Source organism: Vombatus ursinus, unplaced genomic scaffold (assembly GCF_900497805.2).
Source record: "Vombatus ursinus unplaced genomic scaffold, bare-nosed wombat genome assembly UNPS02014841.1, whole genome shotgun sequence".
NCBI classification, from domain to species: Eukaryota; Metazoa; Chordata; class Mammalia; order Diprotodontia; family Vombatidae; genus Vombatus; species Vombatus ursinus.
The window spans coordinates 30304070-30323833 of NW_020954619.1; the positions used below are offsets into that span (position 1 = coordinate 30304070).

The 19764-nt window shown below is 37.8% G+C and overlaps 1 protein-coding gene across 1 annotated transcript in view; it reads right to left on the reverse strand.

Annotated features, from left to right (window-relative positions):
- MYOM2 (myomesin 2) overlaps positions 1–18883 on the reverse strand; it is a 153633-nt gene extending 134750 nt beyond the window's left edge. The window contains exons 1-5 of the mRNA XM_027840377.1: positions 18777–18883; positions 14112–14252; positions 5412–5550; positions 5105–5262; positions 365–457 (exon numbers count right to left, since the gene is read on the reverse strand). Of these exons, the coding sequence (XP_027696178.1) occupies positions 365–457; positions 5105–5262; positions 5412–5550; positions 14112–14252; positions 18777–18883 (638 nt within the window). The remainder of the gene's footprint in view (positions 1–364; positions 458–5104; positions 5263–5411; positions 5551–14111; positions 14253–18776) is intronic.
- Between the last annotated feature and the right edge of the window lie 881 nt (positions 18884–19764).

Below are 19764 nucleotides of genomic sequence, written 5' to 3' on the forward strand. Positions count from 1 at the left end.
GCATGGGAGTCAGCTACAGTTTCAGGACTAAACAAATTAACTCTAGTTGGAATCCATTGTGGTTTTTACATTGCAATGTTATTATCTCCACTTAAACTATTCAAACCTTTTGTTCACAGAATGGTGTCATGACACAGCTGCCCATTGTACATTCCTCTGGCCTCACACCCAGAATGTTCAAAGAGGACCTGCTAGCACCAATGAAAGTTACTACTAAACACATTTAAAAGTACAGGACAACACTCCCTGATATTTGGGCTCTGATATTTCCTCTATTTCTTCCCTTCAACTTCTGTTAATTATCCAATGCTAGGCAGTAAATATGTATGTATATATATATATGCTGTTCATATGAATATCTTACCTATTTATCTCCAGCGTATGCACTCCATAGCTGCTTTCAATCCTATACTTTCCTGGTTCACCTGCTTGGCAAATCAAACTATCATTCTTATACCTAAGATACAGAAAAGAGATTTGTTTTAAAAATTAGTGGCATGGTTTTTCTTTTCAGTTTTTAATTCTGCCCTCTCTATGGCCCTGCCAATATTACAATGTCATGCTTTTAAATATCTCATATTTTTAACTAACTGAAAAATACACTACTAGAAGTAAAGCACATGTTATACTTTTGAAAGCAAAGAAATGCATCTATGGCTAACAGAAATGAGTCACCCCAATTTACAAAGGAGTTTTGTTCCATTCAAGTGATTTGAAAGTCAGGTCACATTTTTCTATAGAAATAATGTTATAAATGGTAGCTAGGTTCCCAAGCCATCCCCCAAAAGCCTATTTAATATAGAGTGTAACTGAATAAACTGCTTAAAAGTAAGTATCATTTCATTTTTTGCCTGGCACAAAGTAGGCATTAAATAAATGCTTGTTGACTTTTGTGTGACTGTATATATATATGTGTGTGTGTACGTGTATGTGTGTGTATGTATGTATATGTATGTATATATGTATGTTTACATATATATACAGGTATATATTTATATACAGATATAAATTTTTGTGTATGTGTGTGTGTATATCCATCCCCAACAGAATGACAATGGCTAGAGACATAGTAGGTATAAATAAATTGTAGTATATTACCAAAGATGACTTGAACACAAAAAGTCAGGTAAAAGATATGATCAGAGATTCGAATGACCAGAATATGAAGTGGATTAGTCATGCAGGAACAGTGAAGAATAACCAACGAATAGCTTACGTCCTGCATTGATGTCCATGAAATTGTCAGAGACATGGAGGAAGTTTGTTGGAAAAATAATCACATCCTCTATGAAGGATTTGTGTAAGAACCTGAATAATAACGGGTGATGGGATGAGAAGGTGTGCCTGGTTTGCACTGTTCATGGGTGAAGGGTGTGACCACATTTAAAATGGCAGGTTCACAGAAGTATGTAACTGGATAGTCCTGTTTATAGCAACAAGGAACCTAAGCAACTTTTAGATCACTATTTCTTCACTGGATCACAGACTCAGAACTGGAAGAGACTAAAAGTCATCTAACCCAACCCCATCATTTAACAAATGAGGAAACTGAGCCTAGAGAATTTTTAATTTGCACGATTTCACACAGGCAGAAAATGGCAAATCTAGAAATTAAGCCTGGCCCCTCTGGCTTCAAGTACTGCACTACTTCCACTGAGTTGTTCTTTCTGGATTCCAGCTCTATATGATCAAAACACATTTTTCTCTATTGCAGCCCTAATGGCAGCAAGAGTGGGAAATTCCAAGTGCCCCACTTCTGCACTGGTCAGAGTAAAGGTAGTATTTTGGAAGTTCTGAACCACAATTAATAGTTCAAGTAGCTGACCTCAGTAAAGGTGGGCAAAGGCATTAATGTCAGTCATTATTTACAAATGGAGACACTGTGACTCACAAAGGGAACAAGAAAGACCTAGAGTCATAGAGGTATGTCTGTGACAGATACACAATCTTATTTACTCTTTCATATATGTATATCTTCCCTAACCAAGTAGATGGCAAGCTCTTTTTGTATAGCAGCCATCTGCAGAACTTGCTGAGCCTTTCATTGGTGTTCATGAATAACTGACTGACACTGAACTGAGGGTCAGAGGATCTCCTTATCACCTTGTGTAACCTTCTCTGGGCCTTAGTTTCCCTAACTATTAGATTAAATAAAGGCTATGTTTCCTTCCAGCTCTAAATCCAATGATTGTAAATATACTTTTGAACTGTCTAAAGTAAACTCTGACTGGATCAAATGGCACTGTGTTTTATGTATAGAAGCACATCTATCATGTTTGAAGGCATGTATTCCTGTTAGCATAATTACCACAAAAAAACAGGACTCTATATGAATTCTACCAACTAAAAACACAAATTCACCATCTCTCACATATAAAGGTCTCCAAAGGCATTGAGTTCCAAAATGTAAATGACTTCTTCAGAGAACTAATAAAGACTATAAGACATGTTGAACATTGTTGCTATTTCTTAGTCATATTTTGTTTCTTGTCTCCAGCAATATGAGAATTAGTTGAAATACATATCTGAAGGTGATATATTTATTGAATCTTCTCAGACATATGCCACATATGTCATGATTATTTATCTTTATTATTCATTTATTATTATTCATACATGTGTACATATATGTGCATGCATATATCCCCTTGTGTATATATGTACATCTCAGGGGAGAGAGATTCAGCTAGGTGGCATGGTAGATAAAACACTGGACTTGAAGTTAGGAAGATGTAAATTCAAATCCTGCTTCAGACTTTTACTAAATGTATGAGACTGGGCAAGCCAATAACCTTTCCCACACTAAATTTCCTCTTCTATAAAATGAGGTAATTGGACTCAATGACCTCCAATGCCCCTTCCACCTCTAGATTTATGATCCTATGGTATGTGAATGAGATATATACATGCATATACATATATGTACACAGTATGTATTGCACATATATGTAATGTATCTATGAGATATGCATGTAGTAAGAAAAGCACTCTTGAGAGAACATGGGTTTCAATCTCAGCTTTGACATTTGCTAAATCCAGGACATCATTTCCTTTCTCTTTGGCTCGGATTCTTCATCTGTAAAATGAAGGAATTGGACTAGCTGATCTCAAAGGTCACTTCAAAAACTAATCTTCTAGGTACATCTGTGTACAGACATGTATACATATGCATTGCTTTATATTTAATATGCATATGATACACATACTATGCATATATGTTACATACACATGGAAACACATTTATGTGTGTATATGGTATCTGGTTCAGGGACCCCAGCAGTGGCTATATGCAACTGGGTCAATCAGTCCTGTATATCTAAATATATTAAAATTATGAAGGTCAATCCAAAGTAATTAAAATCATAATACACATTAGAAACTAATGACATCAGAAACATGTGTAATAATGATACAGATCAGAAGCCACCTTCATTTCAAATAAGCAAGAAACCCATTTGTGAAGCTTTCAAGTTCTGATACCTTAAAGGAATAGAGAATAACATCAGATTTTCTCTCCAAACATACAGAAGTGTTTTTTTATCTAACTTACTTAAAGGCAGAACCAACGTTCTAATGGCTTTGAAGTCCTAAATATCTCTTCACACTTACACTTAGGCAGGGATAATCAGCCCACTTGCAATTTTTCTCAAAGGAGCCATAGTGTATATAGTATGTTACATTAAAACCTCAATTAACTAAGAAAAGGAAGGAGAATGTGCTCTGATCAATTCAATGTATTCATTATGATCCATACATTCAGTCCTCAGTGTTAAGCAATAATAATAGATGCTTGGAATACTGAACCCTGGATAATTAAAAAGTTAATTAGTAAAAGTATTTGTCATTACATAGGGATATCCCAATTTAGGAACTCCATTCTCTAACATAGACCCAGTTCTCAACAGGATTTAGCAGTTATGACATAGGTAGTTGTCACTTGAGGCGCATAGGTGTGAAAGGCCTTGAACAGGGTCAAAGAAAAATTTAACCCCAAATCATCCTGGCACCTGGTCCATTATGTCAATGTGGCATTGACTCTATGACTTGGTGTAGTATGGAATATGTGTTTTTGAGTGTGCCCTACTTACCAAGGCAGGAAAGTGACCTAATACATTTCAGGGGGAAAAGTAGTGAACAAAAATATATGAAACAGTGGCAGCCAGGTGGCACAGTGGATGGAGCACCAGCCCTAAAGTCAGGAGGACCTAAGTTCAAATCCGGCCTCAGACCTTTTTGTTTCATATACTTTTTTATTTTCTAATTTTAGGCAATTGGGGTTAACACAGGGTCACTCAACTAGTGTCAAGTGTTTGGTCTGAGGCCTTAAACCGTTTTACAGAAAAACCTTCATTTAAAAAATAATTCATATACCACCCAATTTTGTCCCCAAAGTATATATACGAGAATGGGAGTGGGAGACTATGGATATGAACCCTACATTTAATACTATACTTGATTGATATTGGTTAGTTTCACTGAACGGTTTTTTTTTCTTGTTTATTCTGTTATAAGGAATGTCTCTCTAGGAGCAGAAGAGAGGAATATTATGCTGGCAGATGTAGGTGTTATAAATACAAAAATTATCAATTAAAAAATTTTAAGATAACTCAGTTAATCAAAACACTTCATTCCCTAAACATTCTGGTTACTGATAAAAGTTTACTACCACACACTATGTGGCCTAACAGAATTAATCCCATGGTGTCTAAAGACTTGGATAATGGAATCATTCACCACATAAATGCCAGCCTGATGAAAGTCCACTCATTTAAATACATGTCACTTATAAGAGCCTGCTCTTAAGTAGATGACCCCGCAGGGAATCATTTAATAGAGTTGCACTAGAATAAAAATGTTAGCACTTATTTAGAATTAGTGTATTGGGAGGTTTGAGAAATATATACTGTGTCCAGAGTTGCATGAAACTCTTTATGGTGGGAATTTTCATTTCAAGAGGGGAATGGGAAAATGGTTAGGAGTCAAGTTTATGCTTTAGTTCCAGTTTGATCACCCTTTGAGTAGACAGATATAATCCCTTAAGGAAAAACCATTAACACCATTTTTGCACCATTGGAATGTAAAAAAAAAAAAAAAAAATACTGACCATTGTACCACGGGAGTAGGAAATCCTTGTACAGTGAAGCAAAGCTTCACATTCATCTTTTCCCAGACAGTGTGGGACCTAAGCCGCACCAGAATCTCAGGAGCTCGACTTATGCTTTCCTCATATACATGCCTCTCCCAGGCCATCTTATCGTTCACCTGTTACCCAAGAAACAAAAATGAGTCAGCAGAAAGCTGCAAATGGTTACTGCTCCAAATTTTACTCTCAAGATCAAACCATTCAAGTGGTATGTTATTCATTGACTATTTCATTTAAACTTATAGAAGGAAAGTTAAAGCATTTTTACCATTTCTTGAATTGCATATTTGTCCAATTTTTCTCTAGCAAGAGACCGAGCCAGGCGCACATCTTCTTCTATGAAACTCAGTTCATTAAGAAAACGCTCCCTCTTTGCTTCTCCATAAGAAGACAGCAGTGATTGAGATCTGCAAAACCAAAAGCATTTTCATCAATTTAATTAGGCAGGGATAGAGTGTGTTGCTGCTCCTACGCGATTGCAAATGGTGGAAAGGACATTGGCCTTGGAGTCAACTACCCTGGTTTCAAATCCTGTCTCAGACACTTACTCCCTACATGATCTTAGCTAAATCACTTAACCTACCTAGACCAGTTTCCTCACATATAAAATGAGGATATTAGACTAAATTCTAGCTCTAGATTTATGATATGTGCACAGTTAATGTCAGAGAAATTTTATTTTTTCTTAGTGATTTCATGCTAATAATTTAATTTTAATATAATATTGTTATTTCATTTTAATAATAGATATATTAATAAATGAATATCATTAAAATTCAGATGTATTCCTTTTTTTCTTTTTCATGATCTAATTTGAGCACAGAAGCTTTGTAGCTCACCATCATCATATACAGATTGATGTTTTATCAAACAGAAGGTCAAAGGTTCAAATCTCAGCTCTGATGTTCATTACCTATGTGAGCTTGGGCAAGTCATTTAACTTCTGTTGGTTTCAGTTTCCTCATCCATCATATGAGGGGGTTGAATAAGATGATATCTAAGTTCCCTTCCAGCCCTAAATATATGATCCACTGATTGGCCAGGCATTTCAGAAGATTGTGGTCTCTGTTAAGACTTTAGATTAAATCTGAGGCTTTTGAATGAATAGAAACAGAGGTAAAAACAGATCTGCCTTGTGTAAAAGTCAAAAGCACAGAGTCAAAGTCTGAACCAGTCTAACTTAAGGCTCAGCAGATCCAATCTACCGGTAGAAGAAATTTGGATCTCTCTCCCTCCCCCTCTCCTTCTCTCTCTCTCTCTCTCTCTCTCTCTCTCTCTCTCTCTCTCTCTCTCTCTCTCTCTCTCTCTCTCTCTCTCTCTCTCTCTCTCTTTCTCTCTCTCTGTCTGTCATCAGACAGCAGTGCTCCAAAGCTGCCCAGATTGAATATACCAAGTCCCTTTATAGAATAGGAGCTTTGTCTTGTTAGATTGCTCTTTGCACTTTCTTATTTTTAATAATTGGAAAGAAGAAGGGGGAAGCAATCCATGCTCATCGTCAGCCAGATGAGTTATCAATAATTATCAGTCCAGCCTGTAAATGAATAGCACCCAATTATCAATAACATCCACCTTCCAAACTTCAGACTCATGTACATATAATAAAAGCTACAAACCATTAGCTTTGACCATCTCAGATTATACAGATGAGGAAACATGCCCAATGACGTTAACTGACTTGCCCGTGGTTGCAAAGCTAATAAGTATCCAAGACATGGAACCCCAGATTAAATCAGTATCCATCAGCTTTAACTAAGGTATAAGATAAAGATCTTCCCAGGAGTTAAAGTCAAATCCAGGGGTGCGTACTCCAAAGCCATAGTCACACTAAGTGCTCAGTTATGAAGCTCAAGAAATACATCTTAGTGACTGGTATGGTTCCCAGGCCAAGTTGAGCCCATACTGGAGGGTAGGAGGGTGGGGGTGGGTGAATGGTGAACTGGAGAAGACAGCTGTCTACATAATGTAATATGATCTTGGGTACCCGAAGAGTTCACCACTCAGGAATATCTCCCACACTGTCCTGCTTTTTATCCCTTAAATTCTTACTAGTGATCTGTTCTTTCCATGAAGGTATTATCTCCAAAGGCCTCCTCTAAAGTATACATGCACTGCCCAAGAAGGCCATACATTAATAGCCTTTAACACATTAGTAGGTCTTAGTTTATCAGATTAACAACTAGTCACCTAGAAGAGATCTTTGCTGTAATGCAATGTAGCAGTGACTGCTATTAAAATATACTGTTAGGAGAGGCTGGCCTTCATACATCCCAGAAGCAAGTATGATTTGTTTTAAGAAGGATCAGAAGCCCTCACCTGCACTAAGTAAAAACTCTCCTCCATCATGTGGATTTTACTTTTCAAAGTCTTGAGTTTATTCCTAAGCCAATAGCACCACCACACATTTCCATCTTGCAATGTTCAATCTATGTTCATTTTGGAACTTCTCCCTTGAAATACTCTTTTCCAGCACATTCAGAAACTCATTCTAAATGCAGAAATTTAGTCTAAGATTACTCAATACAGAATTGCTTTACCCCTCTTCTGTTTATTCTTGAAGCCCACAGGAATGGCCTGCATATTTATCCTCAATACATTTTTTCCAAATAGAAATAAAGGCATCTAAGGGATATTTTTTTAATCCTCTATATCTTCCAGAAAGAAATGGTCACATCTGTCAGATCACATCCTTCTCTGTAGTATTACCATACATCAAATAATAAACAGTCTCTTAAATTGGTGCATATCTGTAGCTTCTTCATCATTTAAATAGGTGTAATTTGTCTCACATCTTGGACTAATAACTATCAGGAGAAGTACAGAATAAATAAAGCAATGAAATATTCTCATTATGATAGGAGTTTGAATTTTTCTTATACCTCCAATAAATTTAGGAAAAGTCCTTGCTCCTTCATACATACAATACTGTTCCATGAAGGGGTGTCAGCAGCACTAGAGTGAAACCTCTATGCATTCAGAAGTCCACTACTCAAAACCCTCAAATAACTGATTTTTTTTCTTTCTACTTTGTACAAATATAAGCAAATCATATGAAAAACTTTATGCAATTATTAAGTGATACGATGTGATAACCTGAGTGACAGTATCTAGATCTGTGATGTAATTGGTGAAGGGAATGCCCCTGGTGGGAACTTCCCCCAGTGATACAGGCTGCAAACTCTATTGTAATTTAGAGTCTTATAGAGATGCCTGGAGCACTAAGGGGTTAAGTACCTTGCCCAAGGTCCCATAGCCAGTATATGTCAGAGGAAGAAAAATAACTAGGGCTGAAATCCATTTAACCCTCAATTATACAGAAAATTGTGATAACCAGATAATAATTATCTGCACATTCCTTTTGTTACAGGTTAACTATATCACTGTCCCTATCTTTTGATGGGAAAATTAAAGCATAGAAAAGTCAAGTGACTTGTTCAAGGTCACACCAGTGTGTAACTGATAAAAAAAATGAGACTCAAATGCAGATCTCTTACTCAGTCCTATCAACTGTTGAATATAAAAGTTGCACATCACTTGAAGCAAACCTGATATTTTAAAGATATATTTACAAAACAGACAAATTAGTTGAGTGATTAATTGCTTTGCAAAAGAATCCTTCAATTTCTAAAATGAAACCTTCAAAGCTACTATAAGCTAATCAAAATGCAATTCAATTTATAAAACTTAAACCAATACACAACTATTCAAGGGCAAAACATCTGAATTAAACAAGGTACTCCTGTCCTATAGTACATTCACCCTTCATAGTATAAATAAAAGTACAAGATGCCACTCTCTAATGATATGTTTTTCATTTCAGGTTTATTCTTTTTTTAATTGACAGAGAAAAAATAAAAATAAAATATCACCACACTTAATGAGTAGCCTGAGATAAATAACGTAAGACCTTTAACTCCTTGGTATAGCGACTTGAACAGTTATCAGTATCACCAGCTGTTGTGTCTTGACCTGACGATAATTTGAGCACTGACATTTTCTCTAATCCTTTGTGTTCATACCGCACCTTCTCTTCTTGAGCTAACTCTGTTGAAATGTGAAGCATGATTTGTCTATAGAATCCTTCCATATACCCTCAATTTACACGTGTAGAACTTTGCCCATGGAAATGTCATTCTGTCAGACAATCTGTGTTTGGGGTGTCTTTCCTATCTTTTCCATTATCCTTTGAGAAAATAGCTCAAAATGTGATGCAAATGTACATATGTTTTTTTCAGCTGTGAGACTTTGCCCACTTCCATTGACATTATAATTAACTGCCTCTTGACTGAAAGATGGCTTGAGTGTGTGAATTCATTCCAGGCAACTCTGCCTTGGCATTCTCAGGGTCCCAGCATCCCAAACCTCTTCAAAATCACTCCAGTATCTTCACCAAGAAAACCCCTAAGGGGGTCACAAAGAGTCAGATGTGACTGAAAAATGACTGAACAACTGAACAACCACATGATCAGAATCTCCAAATCACAGAATTTCAAAGCTGGAAGGTATATCAAAACCTATCTGATTCAACTCATAAAGAATTCCCTTTTCAACATACCTAACAAGTAGGGATCCAGGCTTTGCTTAAAAACTTCCAATGGCAGGTAACTCCCTAACTCCCAAAGCAACCTAGTACCTAGTCCATTTTAGAGCAGCTCTAACTATTGGGAAGCTTTGTTGTCCATGCTGATGGTGATGATGATGAAGATGACGATGATGTTTTTTAAGTTTCTCTTTACTTCAGGCCTAAATTTGCTTTTTGGCAACTGACATGCATTGTTTCAAGTCCTGCCCACTGAGGCTTAGAAGAACAATTCTAATTTCTCTGTTGTGTAACATGCCTTCAAATGCTTGAAAACAACAATCATGTCCTTCCCCTCCCCCTTTCCCACAGCCTCTTCTCTTCTCTTCGCTAAGCACCACTGGTTTCATCAACTAGCCCTCGAATAGCAAGATCTCAAGGTCCTTTACCATCCCAGTTGCTTCCTGATTTCTTCACTTTGTTCTTCCAGCTTTCTAAAATATGATGCCCAGAATGGATAAAAAAAATTCTAGGTGTAGTCTGATGGAGGCCAGGAGAAACATATCATGCTTTCCTATCCACTCCCTGTCCCAGCCCCAGGGACTTTTAATTAACTTTAAAAGTGCATTGATTTACTTGGCTACCAAATCACACAGTTGCTTCATATTGTACTTACAGTCTTTTTTCTAAGACTTTGATATCTAATAATAATAATAATAACAGCTAACATTTAGATAGTGTTCACTATGCACCTATGTACCAGGCACTGTGCCAAGTGCTTTACAATTATCTCACGTGATCCTTACAACAACCCTAGGAGGTAGGTGCTATTATCATCTTACAGAAGAGAAAACAGAGGTTAAATGGCTTACTCAGAGTCATGCAGCTTGTAAAGTGTCTGAGGTCAGATTTGAACTCAGGTCTTCCTGACTCCAAGCCCGGTGTTCTATCCACTATGCCATTTAGCTACTTAAAACTAGTGATATCTCTACCATCTTGTACCTATAAATTTCTGTGTGCACAAAAGTTATGTGGGAGGCCTCGTCTCAGTGTCTGACTTTCCTACGTAATGGAAAAGTCCACCTTAGGGGCCCAGGGATATGAGCTTAGAAGGAGTTATTTCATGTTAATATTTTCATCTAGGGGAATTTTTCAGTTATATTTCTCTCATGGGATTTTCTCAATTATGTAACATAACAAGATCGTAAAAGAAATAATAAAGCAGGGTATGATATAAAATCCTGGCAAACCACATGCAGCAACTGGTGCAGTAGGGAAAAAAGAAGGTTGAGCAGAAAGGATGGCACAATACTGTAGAGCCAGCACCCATGAGGTAGTAGGCTTCAGAGATTCAGGAAGGCCTTCCTATCTTTCAAAATACCTCAACCAAACCCAATTCACTTTCCCTGAAATTTTACCATTAGAAACTTATTCTTTGGTTTTAAATTTTAATTCCTTTTAAAATGTACATCATCGCGGGTGGCTAGTGGTGCAGTGCATAAAGCACTGGCCCTGGAGTCAGGAGGGCCTGAGTTCAAATCCAGCCTCAGACACATGATACTCACTAGCTATGTGACCCTGGGCAAGTCACTTAACCCCGATTGCCTCATCAAAAACAAACAAACAAACAAACAAAAAAAAAACAAAGCCATACATCATCCAGGGAGAAAGAAGATAGTCATTTATGTCTCAGGGTAAATTTATTTATTGATTCAACAAATAGAATCCTTGAAGGAATACAGACAATACAGTGTAATACCATGGAAAGAGCACTGGATTTGAAGTCAAAGTCTCTGAGTTTGAATCTCATCTCTGCCCACTTACTACCTAGGTGACCTTGAATAAGTTACTTAGTTCTCTGGGTTTCCATTTCTTCATCTGTAAAAATGAGAGGTTTTCACTAGATGATCTTTATGGTTTCCAGATATACCTCTATGATCCTATGAAGATTCAATACAGTGTAGTAGAAAGAGGTCCATATCTGGCATCAGAGGTCCATATCCAGCTTTTCTACTTACTTGAGAAAGTCATTTCTCCTAACTTGGTATCTCATTTCCCCTGCCTCTTCTGTAAAATGAACAGTTTGGAGTAAATGATCATTATGGTCCATTGTGGCTCTAAATCCTATGAACCGCAATATCAGAGCAGTTTTTTTGCCTGAAATGTACCTTGTAATGCTAAAGATAAACTATGTCATGAGTCTTAAAAAAACATGTAAACAATACTGATGAAATGCTTTTCTTGGTCAGCATCTATCACACGTTCCATAAATTCCAGGGCCAGCCCATAACAAAACTGTGAAGTGGTTGAAGTTTATCTGTGGAATCCTCCCAACTTGCTCTTCATTTGTCTCTGGCTCTCTTGGTGTCCTCATACCCTAACACTGGAAAACACCTCTCTTGAGTCCCATCCTTTTAGGGACTGACCTTTAGATAACTATAAAGACTCTAAAGTGATTTGATAAATGAAGCCCTGATAAAAATGAGAACTGGAGTTAAGGGTATGCAAAAGTTCTAGGAACAGAGAGATATAAGCTCCAAATCCCCCTGTTTTGACACTTGTAAAATAAGATGGTTGAACTAGACAATCTATAAGGTCCTTCCTCAGTATGTGGCACATGATTCCAGACAAAATTTTGCTTAATACCTTCAATTATATTTCAAATTATCTGATATGCATTTGAATAATCTAGTCTGAAGGAATCAGCTTGATATAGACTTGAAAAAGGAACTGGATTAAAAATCAGAAAATATTGAGGTGCTCTGTGTTTTTCTACAATCAAGTTGTGTGATTGAGTTATTCATTTGCCTTCTCTGTGCACATTTCCTCATCTATAAAACTAGAGGGTTGAACTAAGGTAAAGTAGAAAGCAGCCTACTCTACAGGGAAAGATCTTAGACTGGGACTGGACCACTCCTGATTTTGCCTCTCATTTTGGTGAGCTGGACAAAACATTGTGGGGCTCAGTCTCCAGGGACCCTCAGAGCTCTAGCCTTCTGTGATTCTATAAACAAGTTGTTATTTGTCTCAGGGGCATTTACATCTTTGTTAGGGGATTTCTTCAAAACTCAATGTGATTTAAAGATCATTTATTTAGGACCTTCTATGTGCTATATGAGGCTAGGTACTGGGCATCTGAAGACAAAAATGAAACAATTGCTGCCCTCAAAGAGCTCATATTCTCCTAGAATAGTTTGCTAAAGGTGGCATTTCAGGCAAGAAGTCTTCTTAAATAATGCCACAAGGACAGCTACCTACCTTGCTTCCATATAAGGCTTCTTCACTCATTAGGAAGGTAAAGAAATCTCTATCATATGTAAAAGAATAGAGTATTTAATATATTAGCAAAAATTAAAACCTTGTAAAATTCCCCACAACCTACTCATAGCACAAATCTCACTTCCCCCTCTTCTTCCGATTGCTAGTCCTTGACTTTTCTTCAGTTCTATCCTGTCACATGTAAGTTCTAGCCAAGTTCTGAACTCAATCTTCTCTCTGAAGCTACGCTTCCAACATGAAAACTTCCCTGATCCTCCTGACTGCTAGCATCAGCCCCTTCAGGGAAAAAAAAAATGCCTTGTATTGATTTTGTATAAATTTACATATTTTCTCCCCAACAGAATGTAAATTCCTTAACAGTCTTGTTTTCTTTATATACCAAGCACCTGGTGCAGTGACTGGTACACAGTAGGCACTTAATAAATACTTTAATGGATTAATGGATTCTCAAAAACTGTGACTCTACTTTGTCTTTCTGGTCCACACCACTCTACTTGATTTCTTTATGCCTCTAATATATTCTGAAAAGGAAGAATGGAAGTAACTGTAGACAGGTAATAGAAGACAGACTATTTTTCTCCAAAGGTTTCACTTGCTCTTTACTACACACCTCAGCTATTTTCCTAATTCTTTTTTCTGTTGGTGAGGGAGGGGGTGGGTTGCTTTGTTTTAGAACTAGAAAAGCCATGGACTCCTATGGTTCAAGAACATGTTGTAAATGCTTAACAACTTCGATTACATTTAAAATTCTCTGATGAACATTTGAATAATCTGATCTGAGAGAAATAGCCTGGTATTGATTAGAAAAAGAATTGGACTGGAAATTAGGAAACATTAATGTTTCATCAATGCTTTGCTAATAAGTGGCTGTGTGATTGATTTACTCATTTGCCTTTCTCTTCTTAATCTACAAACCAAGAGGGCTGGAATAAATTAAAGGATCACTAAGGTTCTTTACTGCACTGTCTCTAAGATTTCAACCATGTTTGGAAACACTGTTGTAGAGCATTGTTTTACTGCAGGTGAGAATGAGAAAGAGAGAGAGAAACAGAGACAGAGACAGAGACAGAAAGAGAAAGAGACAGAGAGAGAGACACAGAGAGAAAGAGAAAGACAGACAGAGAGAGAGAGAGAGAGAGAGAGAGAAAACACATATAGATAGATAAATATTACCTTCTTTTGCTTTCTCGTTCTTCCTCTTCAGAGGAGGCCTTTATCCTTTTCTCACAAAGCCTGCATGTTGTTCCTCCAATTGATGCCTTGCTAGAAGCTTTCTGGGAAGATGACTTCTGGGTGGAGGAAGACTGAGCCCGCCTTAAGGAAAATAGGGAAAAAAATTATAATAGATCAAAGCAATTATAAAAACAAAATCACCCTCTCTTACTAAAAAAAAAATCTCCACATGAAGAACTAGAGCCTTCACTCCATTATCTGGACCTGCTCTGTGTTCCCCCATGCATTTGAGAAGACTGACAAGAGGGGAGCTAAAATTTGTGAGTCTCCCCACTCTGCCCTATCCTAAGTAGGAAATTGTAGGAACCTCAAAATAGAGTTTGGGAATTAGGGAGAAGAAACCCCAGGATGGAGGCATCATGATACACTAGAAAGAACACCAGATTGGGATTCAGAGGACCTGAATTCAAATCCTGGCCCTGCTACTTGTTGTATGATCTTGGGTAAGTTATTTAACTTGTCTAAGCTTCAATTCTCTCATCTGCAAAATGGGGCAGTTAGATTACATGTTTGTCCCTTTCACATCTACATTATGATATTAATTCTGCAGTCCCAACCAATTCTAAATCTAAGATTTATGATGCTATGATCCGTAGGGTCAAAAAATGTAGACGGTTTCTAGACTGACTGTGGAAAGGAACCATACACACACATACACACATACACACACACACACACACACACACACACCCCTCCATCTCCTGGAGGGCAAAGAGACTGGGTCTGAGTTGGGTGAGGGAAGCTACAGGACCAAAAGACAAAGGAAATAGGGCCTGTGGAAGACACCCCAGCCCTGCCACCAATACAAAGCCTTGAAATCCAAATCCCATAAGGCAATGTGGTTTGGAGGAAGACATGTTCTGGAGGAAGACACGTCCTTTACCTTGTAAAAGAGAAGAGCAGGAAAAGAGGGTAATAGGGACATGAGCCTCTACACTCTTACCCTATAGCTTGGGCTCCTAGGAACTTATAGGATGACTTTGGGGGAAAGACTGACCTAACTGGAAGCCAGTAACACGAAGGTGAAAGGTTACCGTGGTAGTAGAGAGAAAAAATGACTAGGATTAGAGTCAGAAAACCTGGGATTCAAATCCCAGCCCTTCGTTTCTTCAGACAAGTCTCTGGACCTCAGCTTCTGCTTCTGGAAACTGGGGGTTCAGTTTACTTCCACACTTACAAGGGATGTTGTGCTGGAGATTCTTTATCAGGTACAGGTCAGACTAGATGACCACTGAGGGACCTGCCAGCTTGGATCCTGTGACTTTGGGGCCTGATCTACACTATCAGTCCCTATTCTCTCCATGCTCGGTTCATGCCGTACTGAGGCTTTAAGCCTAAAGCCTGTACAGAGTTATCTTTTGATGCCCTTGCAATTGTCCATTGTCACTGGCAGTGAATGTGAATCTGCTGATTTGTTTTCCTACATGGAATAGCAATATAAACATGCCTGCAATGAAATCTTTCTAAATATAGGGTGTTTTTTAGCAGATATGGACTCAGCCAAAGCGGCTGAAGGGCTTCTTTCTCTACAAGCCCCATCATCCTTCATCAACATGTGAGTAGTGTCAATTCTATTATCTCTGTCAAGTAGCCTGATAAGTTATAGCTGTCAAGAATGTGGGTAAACATGGCCATGGGGGATTAGAGTGGCCACACACTCCCATGATGGTCTAAGAGCTGTTGACATAGGGAGTGAACGCGCAGACATGAGGACAATGACAGCCAGTGGCCTGATGTCAGCTGCCTACAATTGCAGGTAGAAATATTATTAGTCTTGGTGATGGTTATATCTTTTCTTAAGCCACAAGCATAGTGAACTTGTTCAGAAATGGTTCACTGGTATTGTGTAAAGGAGTTAGTGAAGCTTTTCTGCCTTCAGATCAATTTAAATTACATTCCTTTCTTGCCTTATGTATAATTTATGTGGTTTCCTGTGGATTCTATCCATGGGATCCAAACTCCAGGATTATGCGTGCATATGTGTGTATTCCCCAAGAAAATAAGGATCTCAGAGTGTAATGACTGGTCTTATATGTGTTTGGGTTATAAGTGTAAGCTGATAATGAGATACATTACACCCCTCTACTCACCCTACAATTCAGCTATATTGGCCTTGCTGTTCATCACTTATGATAATCCGTTTCCCACCTCTGTGAGTTTGCCCTGGCAATCCCTGGAATGTTCTCCCTCCTCATCCCTCCTTCTTCTAATCCCTGGTTTCCTTCAGGACTCAGCTCAAGCCCACCATTCCTGACTGCCCTCACCATTAGCGATACCCCTCTACAGTTAACTTGTATCTATCTCGTATGTATCTTCCACATGTCTATATGTGAACATATTGTCTCTCCCTTTTGAATGTAAGCTCCTTGAGGGTTACAATAATTTCACCTTAGTCTTTGTAATCCTATTTCTTAATGCAATGCTTAGCATGTAGTAGGTTGTCAAATAAGATCATAAGGTCCTGGAAAGGACCTTAACAATCATATAGTTCAAATCCTTCATTTCATAGCTAAGGAAGATGGAAACGAGTGGTTAAGTGACTTGCCCAAGATTACTCAGGTCGTAAGTGGAACAGTTGGGACTCAGCTCTTGATCTTCTGATGCCAAATGCAAAAGTCTTTCACTACACTAACCTGCCTCAAGTCAATTAAAATCACTACAGGAATTATGAATTACAATATCACACACCAGGGTTATTTAGTTAGTGAACACCTAATAACACCATCTAGGGTCATGTTTCTTTCCATCCCAGTAAAAGTACAGTCTAGTAGGGGAAGGAACCCTTAACCAATAACAACATGAATACTATTGACTGGATTGAACATTATTGGGAAGATGACACTTTGGGAAAGGAATAAAGAAATAATGGAATCTACCTCATGCCACAGCAAAACGAATATTTTTCTGTAACAATTTTTATGTTGGACTCCATTCCATTTCTGTTCTACATCTCATTAATTACCTTTTTCAGTATAGTTCTCTCTATTTCACTCCTATTTTTATTGTGAATTTTAGAAGAAATACTGAAAAATATCTGTGAAATGATAGATTATATTTAAGGTCCCTTCCAAATTCAAAACTCTACCATTCTATTATGGTGGGGGCAGGGGGCAGAAGGTAGAACAATTAAATTCAATAGGCACATCCTATAATGTCCAGGTAACCAAGGCTTAAATTATCAAACTCCAGTCAGTAGAACATGAGCTGCTAGGTGACACAGTGGTTAGCACCAGGCCTGCAGTCAAGAAGATCATAGCTCAAAACCAGCCTCAGACAATTACTAGCTGTGTGGCCCTGAGCAAATCACTTAACCCTGTTTGCTTCAGTTTCCTCATCTGTAAAATGAGCTAGAGAAGGAAATAGCAAACCACTCTAGTATCTTTGCAAAGAAAATCCCCAAAAGGAGTCATGTAGAGTTGGACAGGACTAAAATGAATGAACAACAATCAGTGAAATAGGTAGCTGAAGTCAGGAAGACCTAAGTTCAAATCTAGCGTCACTTATAAACTGTGTGACCCTGGGTAAGTCACTTAACCTGTATCTCCCTGTTTTCTTGTCTATAAAATGCGAATGATAGTAGCATTTTCCTCACTGGTTAATATGAGGATAAAATGAGATAATATTTGTAAAGTGCTTTAAAAAACTTTAAAGTGCTACAAAAATGGTAGCTTTTATTGTTAGTGTTAATAATAATATAATATAATAATAATATGCTGTTGTTGTTGTTCAGTCATTTCACTCATGTCCAACTCTTTGTGACCTCATTTGGAGTTTTCTTGACAGATATACTGGAATGATTTGTCATTTCCTTCTCCAGCTCATTTTACAGCTGAGGAACAGAAGCAAACAGGATTAAGGGACTTGCTTAGGTTCACATAGCTAGTAAGTGTCTGAAGCCAGATTTGAACTCAAGAAGATGAATCTTCCTGATTCCAGGCCCAGCACTCTATCTGCTGCACCACTCAGATGCCCACAATAAAATATAAAATATGATTTTTAAATTATTAATAATAGCAATAATAATAGCTAGCATTTACATAGCACTTTAAAATGTATATTATTATTAATAATAACCAATAATATCTTGTTTGTAGGAACATTAATGATTCTAAAGTCAGAGAACTTTGGTTCAAATCCCACCTCTGATACTTATGTATGGAAGTCACCCGAAGCCCAGAACCTTATCTCTTTCAGAGATCAACTCTCTTTCACATGCTATCTGTGTGTGAGACCTTAGGCAAGTGACTTGACATGCCTAGGCCTCAGTTGTCTCATTTGTAAAACGACTAGGTTAGACTAGAAGGCCTCTGAGGTCCCATCTATCTATAGATTATTGATTTGTCTATTCTTATATCAAAGTCTTAACCAGTAGATTTCCAGACAGGGTTTTGCTGCCATGCTATCTGCCTTCTCTCCACAATGCCCTGCCAAAAAAAAAAATTTAGGATTCCTAGCAGAAAGAGAAGCATATCTGGCAAAATTACCTCTTCCTCTGCTCTGTGACTTTATTGTCACCCTCTCTCCTTTCCATCCCCAATTCCCATAATTGCATTTTGGGCACGTTGGGATAAACTCTAGAGAGGCTTCCAGGGAACTTCAACTTACTTTTTGGCTGCATATTCTTCCAGCAGATACCTTGTTTGAATATTGCGATATGACTGGTCAAAGTGTTTGTGTCTCTTCTGGTAGAAGGGGACTGCCATTGATGACATTTTTGCTTCTTCCTGGAAATGAGGAGTGACACTTTAGTGTTGCTTTAATGAGGACTTTCAAATGCATCTGTGATTCTCTAGGCAATGGTATTAATGTGCATTATAGCCATAAAATGTAAGCCTGATCTAGTTAATGGGCCAATATGGGAGGCTTTACATAGCTCAAAGGACATACATAGATCAAAAGTCATTATGATTCTACTCCTTTATACTTCCTTGGAGTTTAGTTTCCCCACTTGTAAAATAAGACTTGGTTGCATGATCCTATAAGATCCCTTTCAGTTCCATTAATCAATGAGTGTTTGAATATTATTAGGTTTAAAAAAAAGAAGTGAAAAAGGGTAGTATTTTAATGAGTGAGGGAATGAAGGGGATTAGGCTAGCAAGTGGTTAATTGTGGGAACTGAGTGAACCACACTGATTCCATATTGTGACTCAAGAAAACTATTCAATTTTGGCAATTAGGAGAAGACCTTATTGCATTGTTTGAACCTAGCCCTGCATGGCTGGTAAACTGGACCACCTCTACCTCCTGTTTAGGGACTTTTAACTAGGGACCTAGGTTATGCTGACCAGAGTCAGATCCAAAGAGTGATGCAAGGAGTTTTCTCACAATTGTACATCTCAAACAACCCATATGTCTTTTCTGAAAACTGGCCCCATCCTGATCAATTAGTTATTGTTTCCATGTTTCTTTGATTATTTATAGACACTTTGGGGAATAGGATACCTCCTTTTCTGATTTCAGGGAATTGTACCTGTCTGCTCTCCCCCTCTCAACTTAAAAAGTCCCTAATCTTTCATCCAATTAGAAATCAGATTACCTAATATTGTATTATTTCCTTTTAATGAATTGGCCTTAGTTGATGAATTGCTTTTAA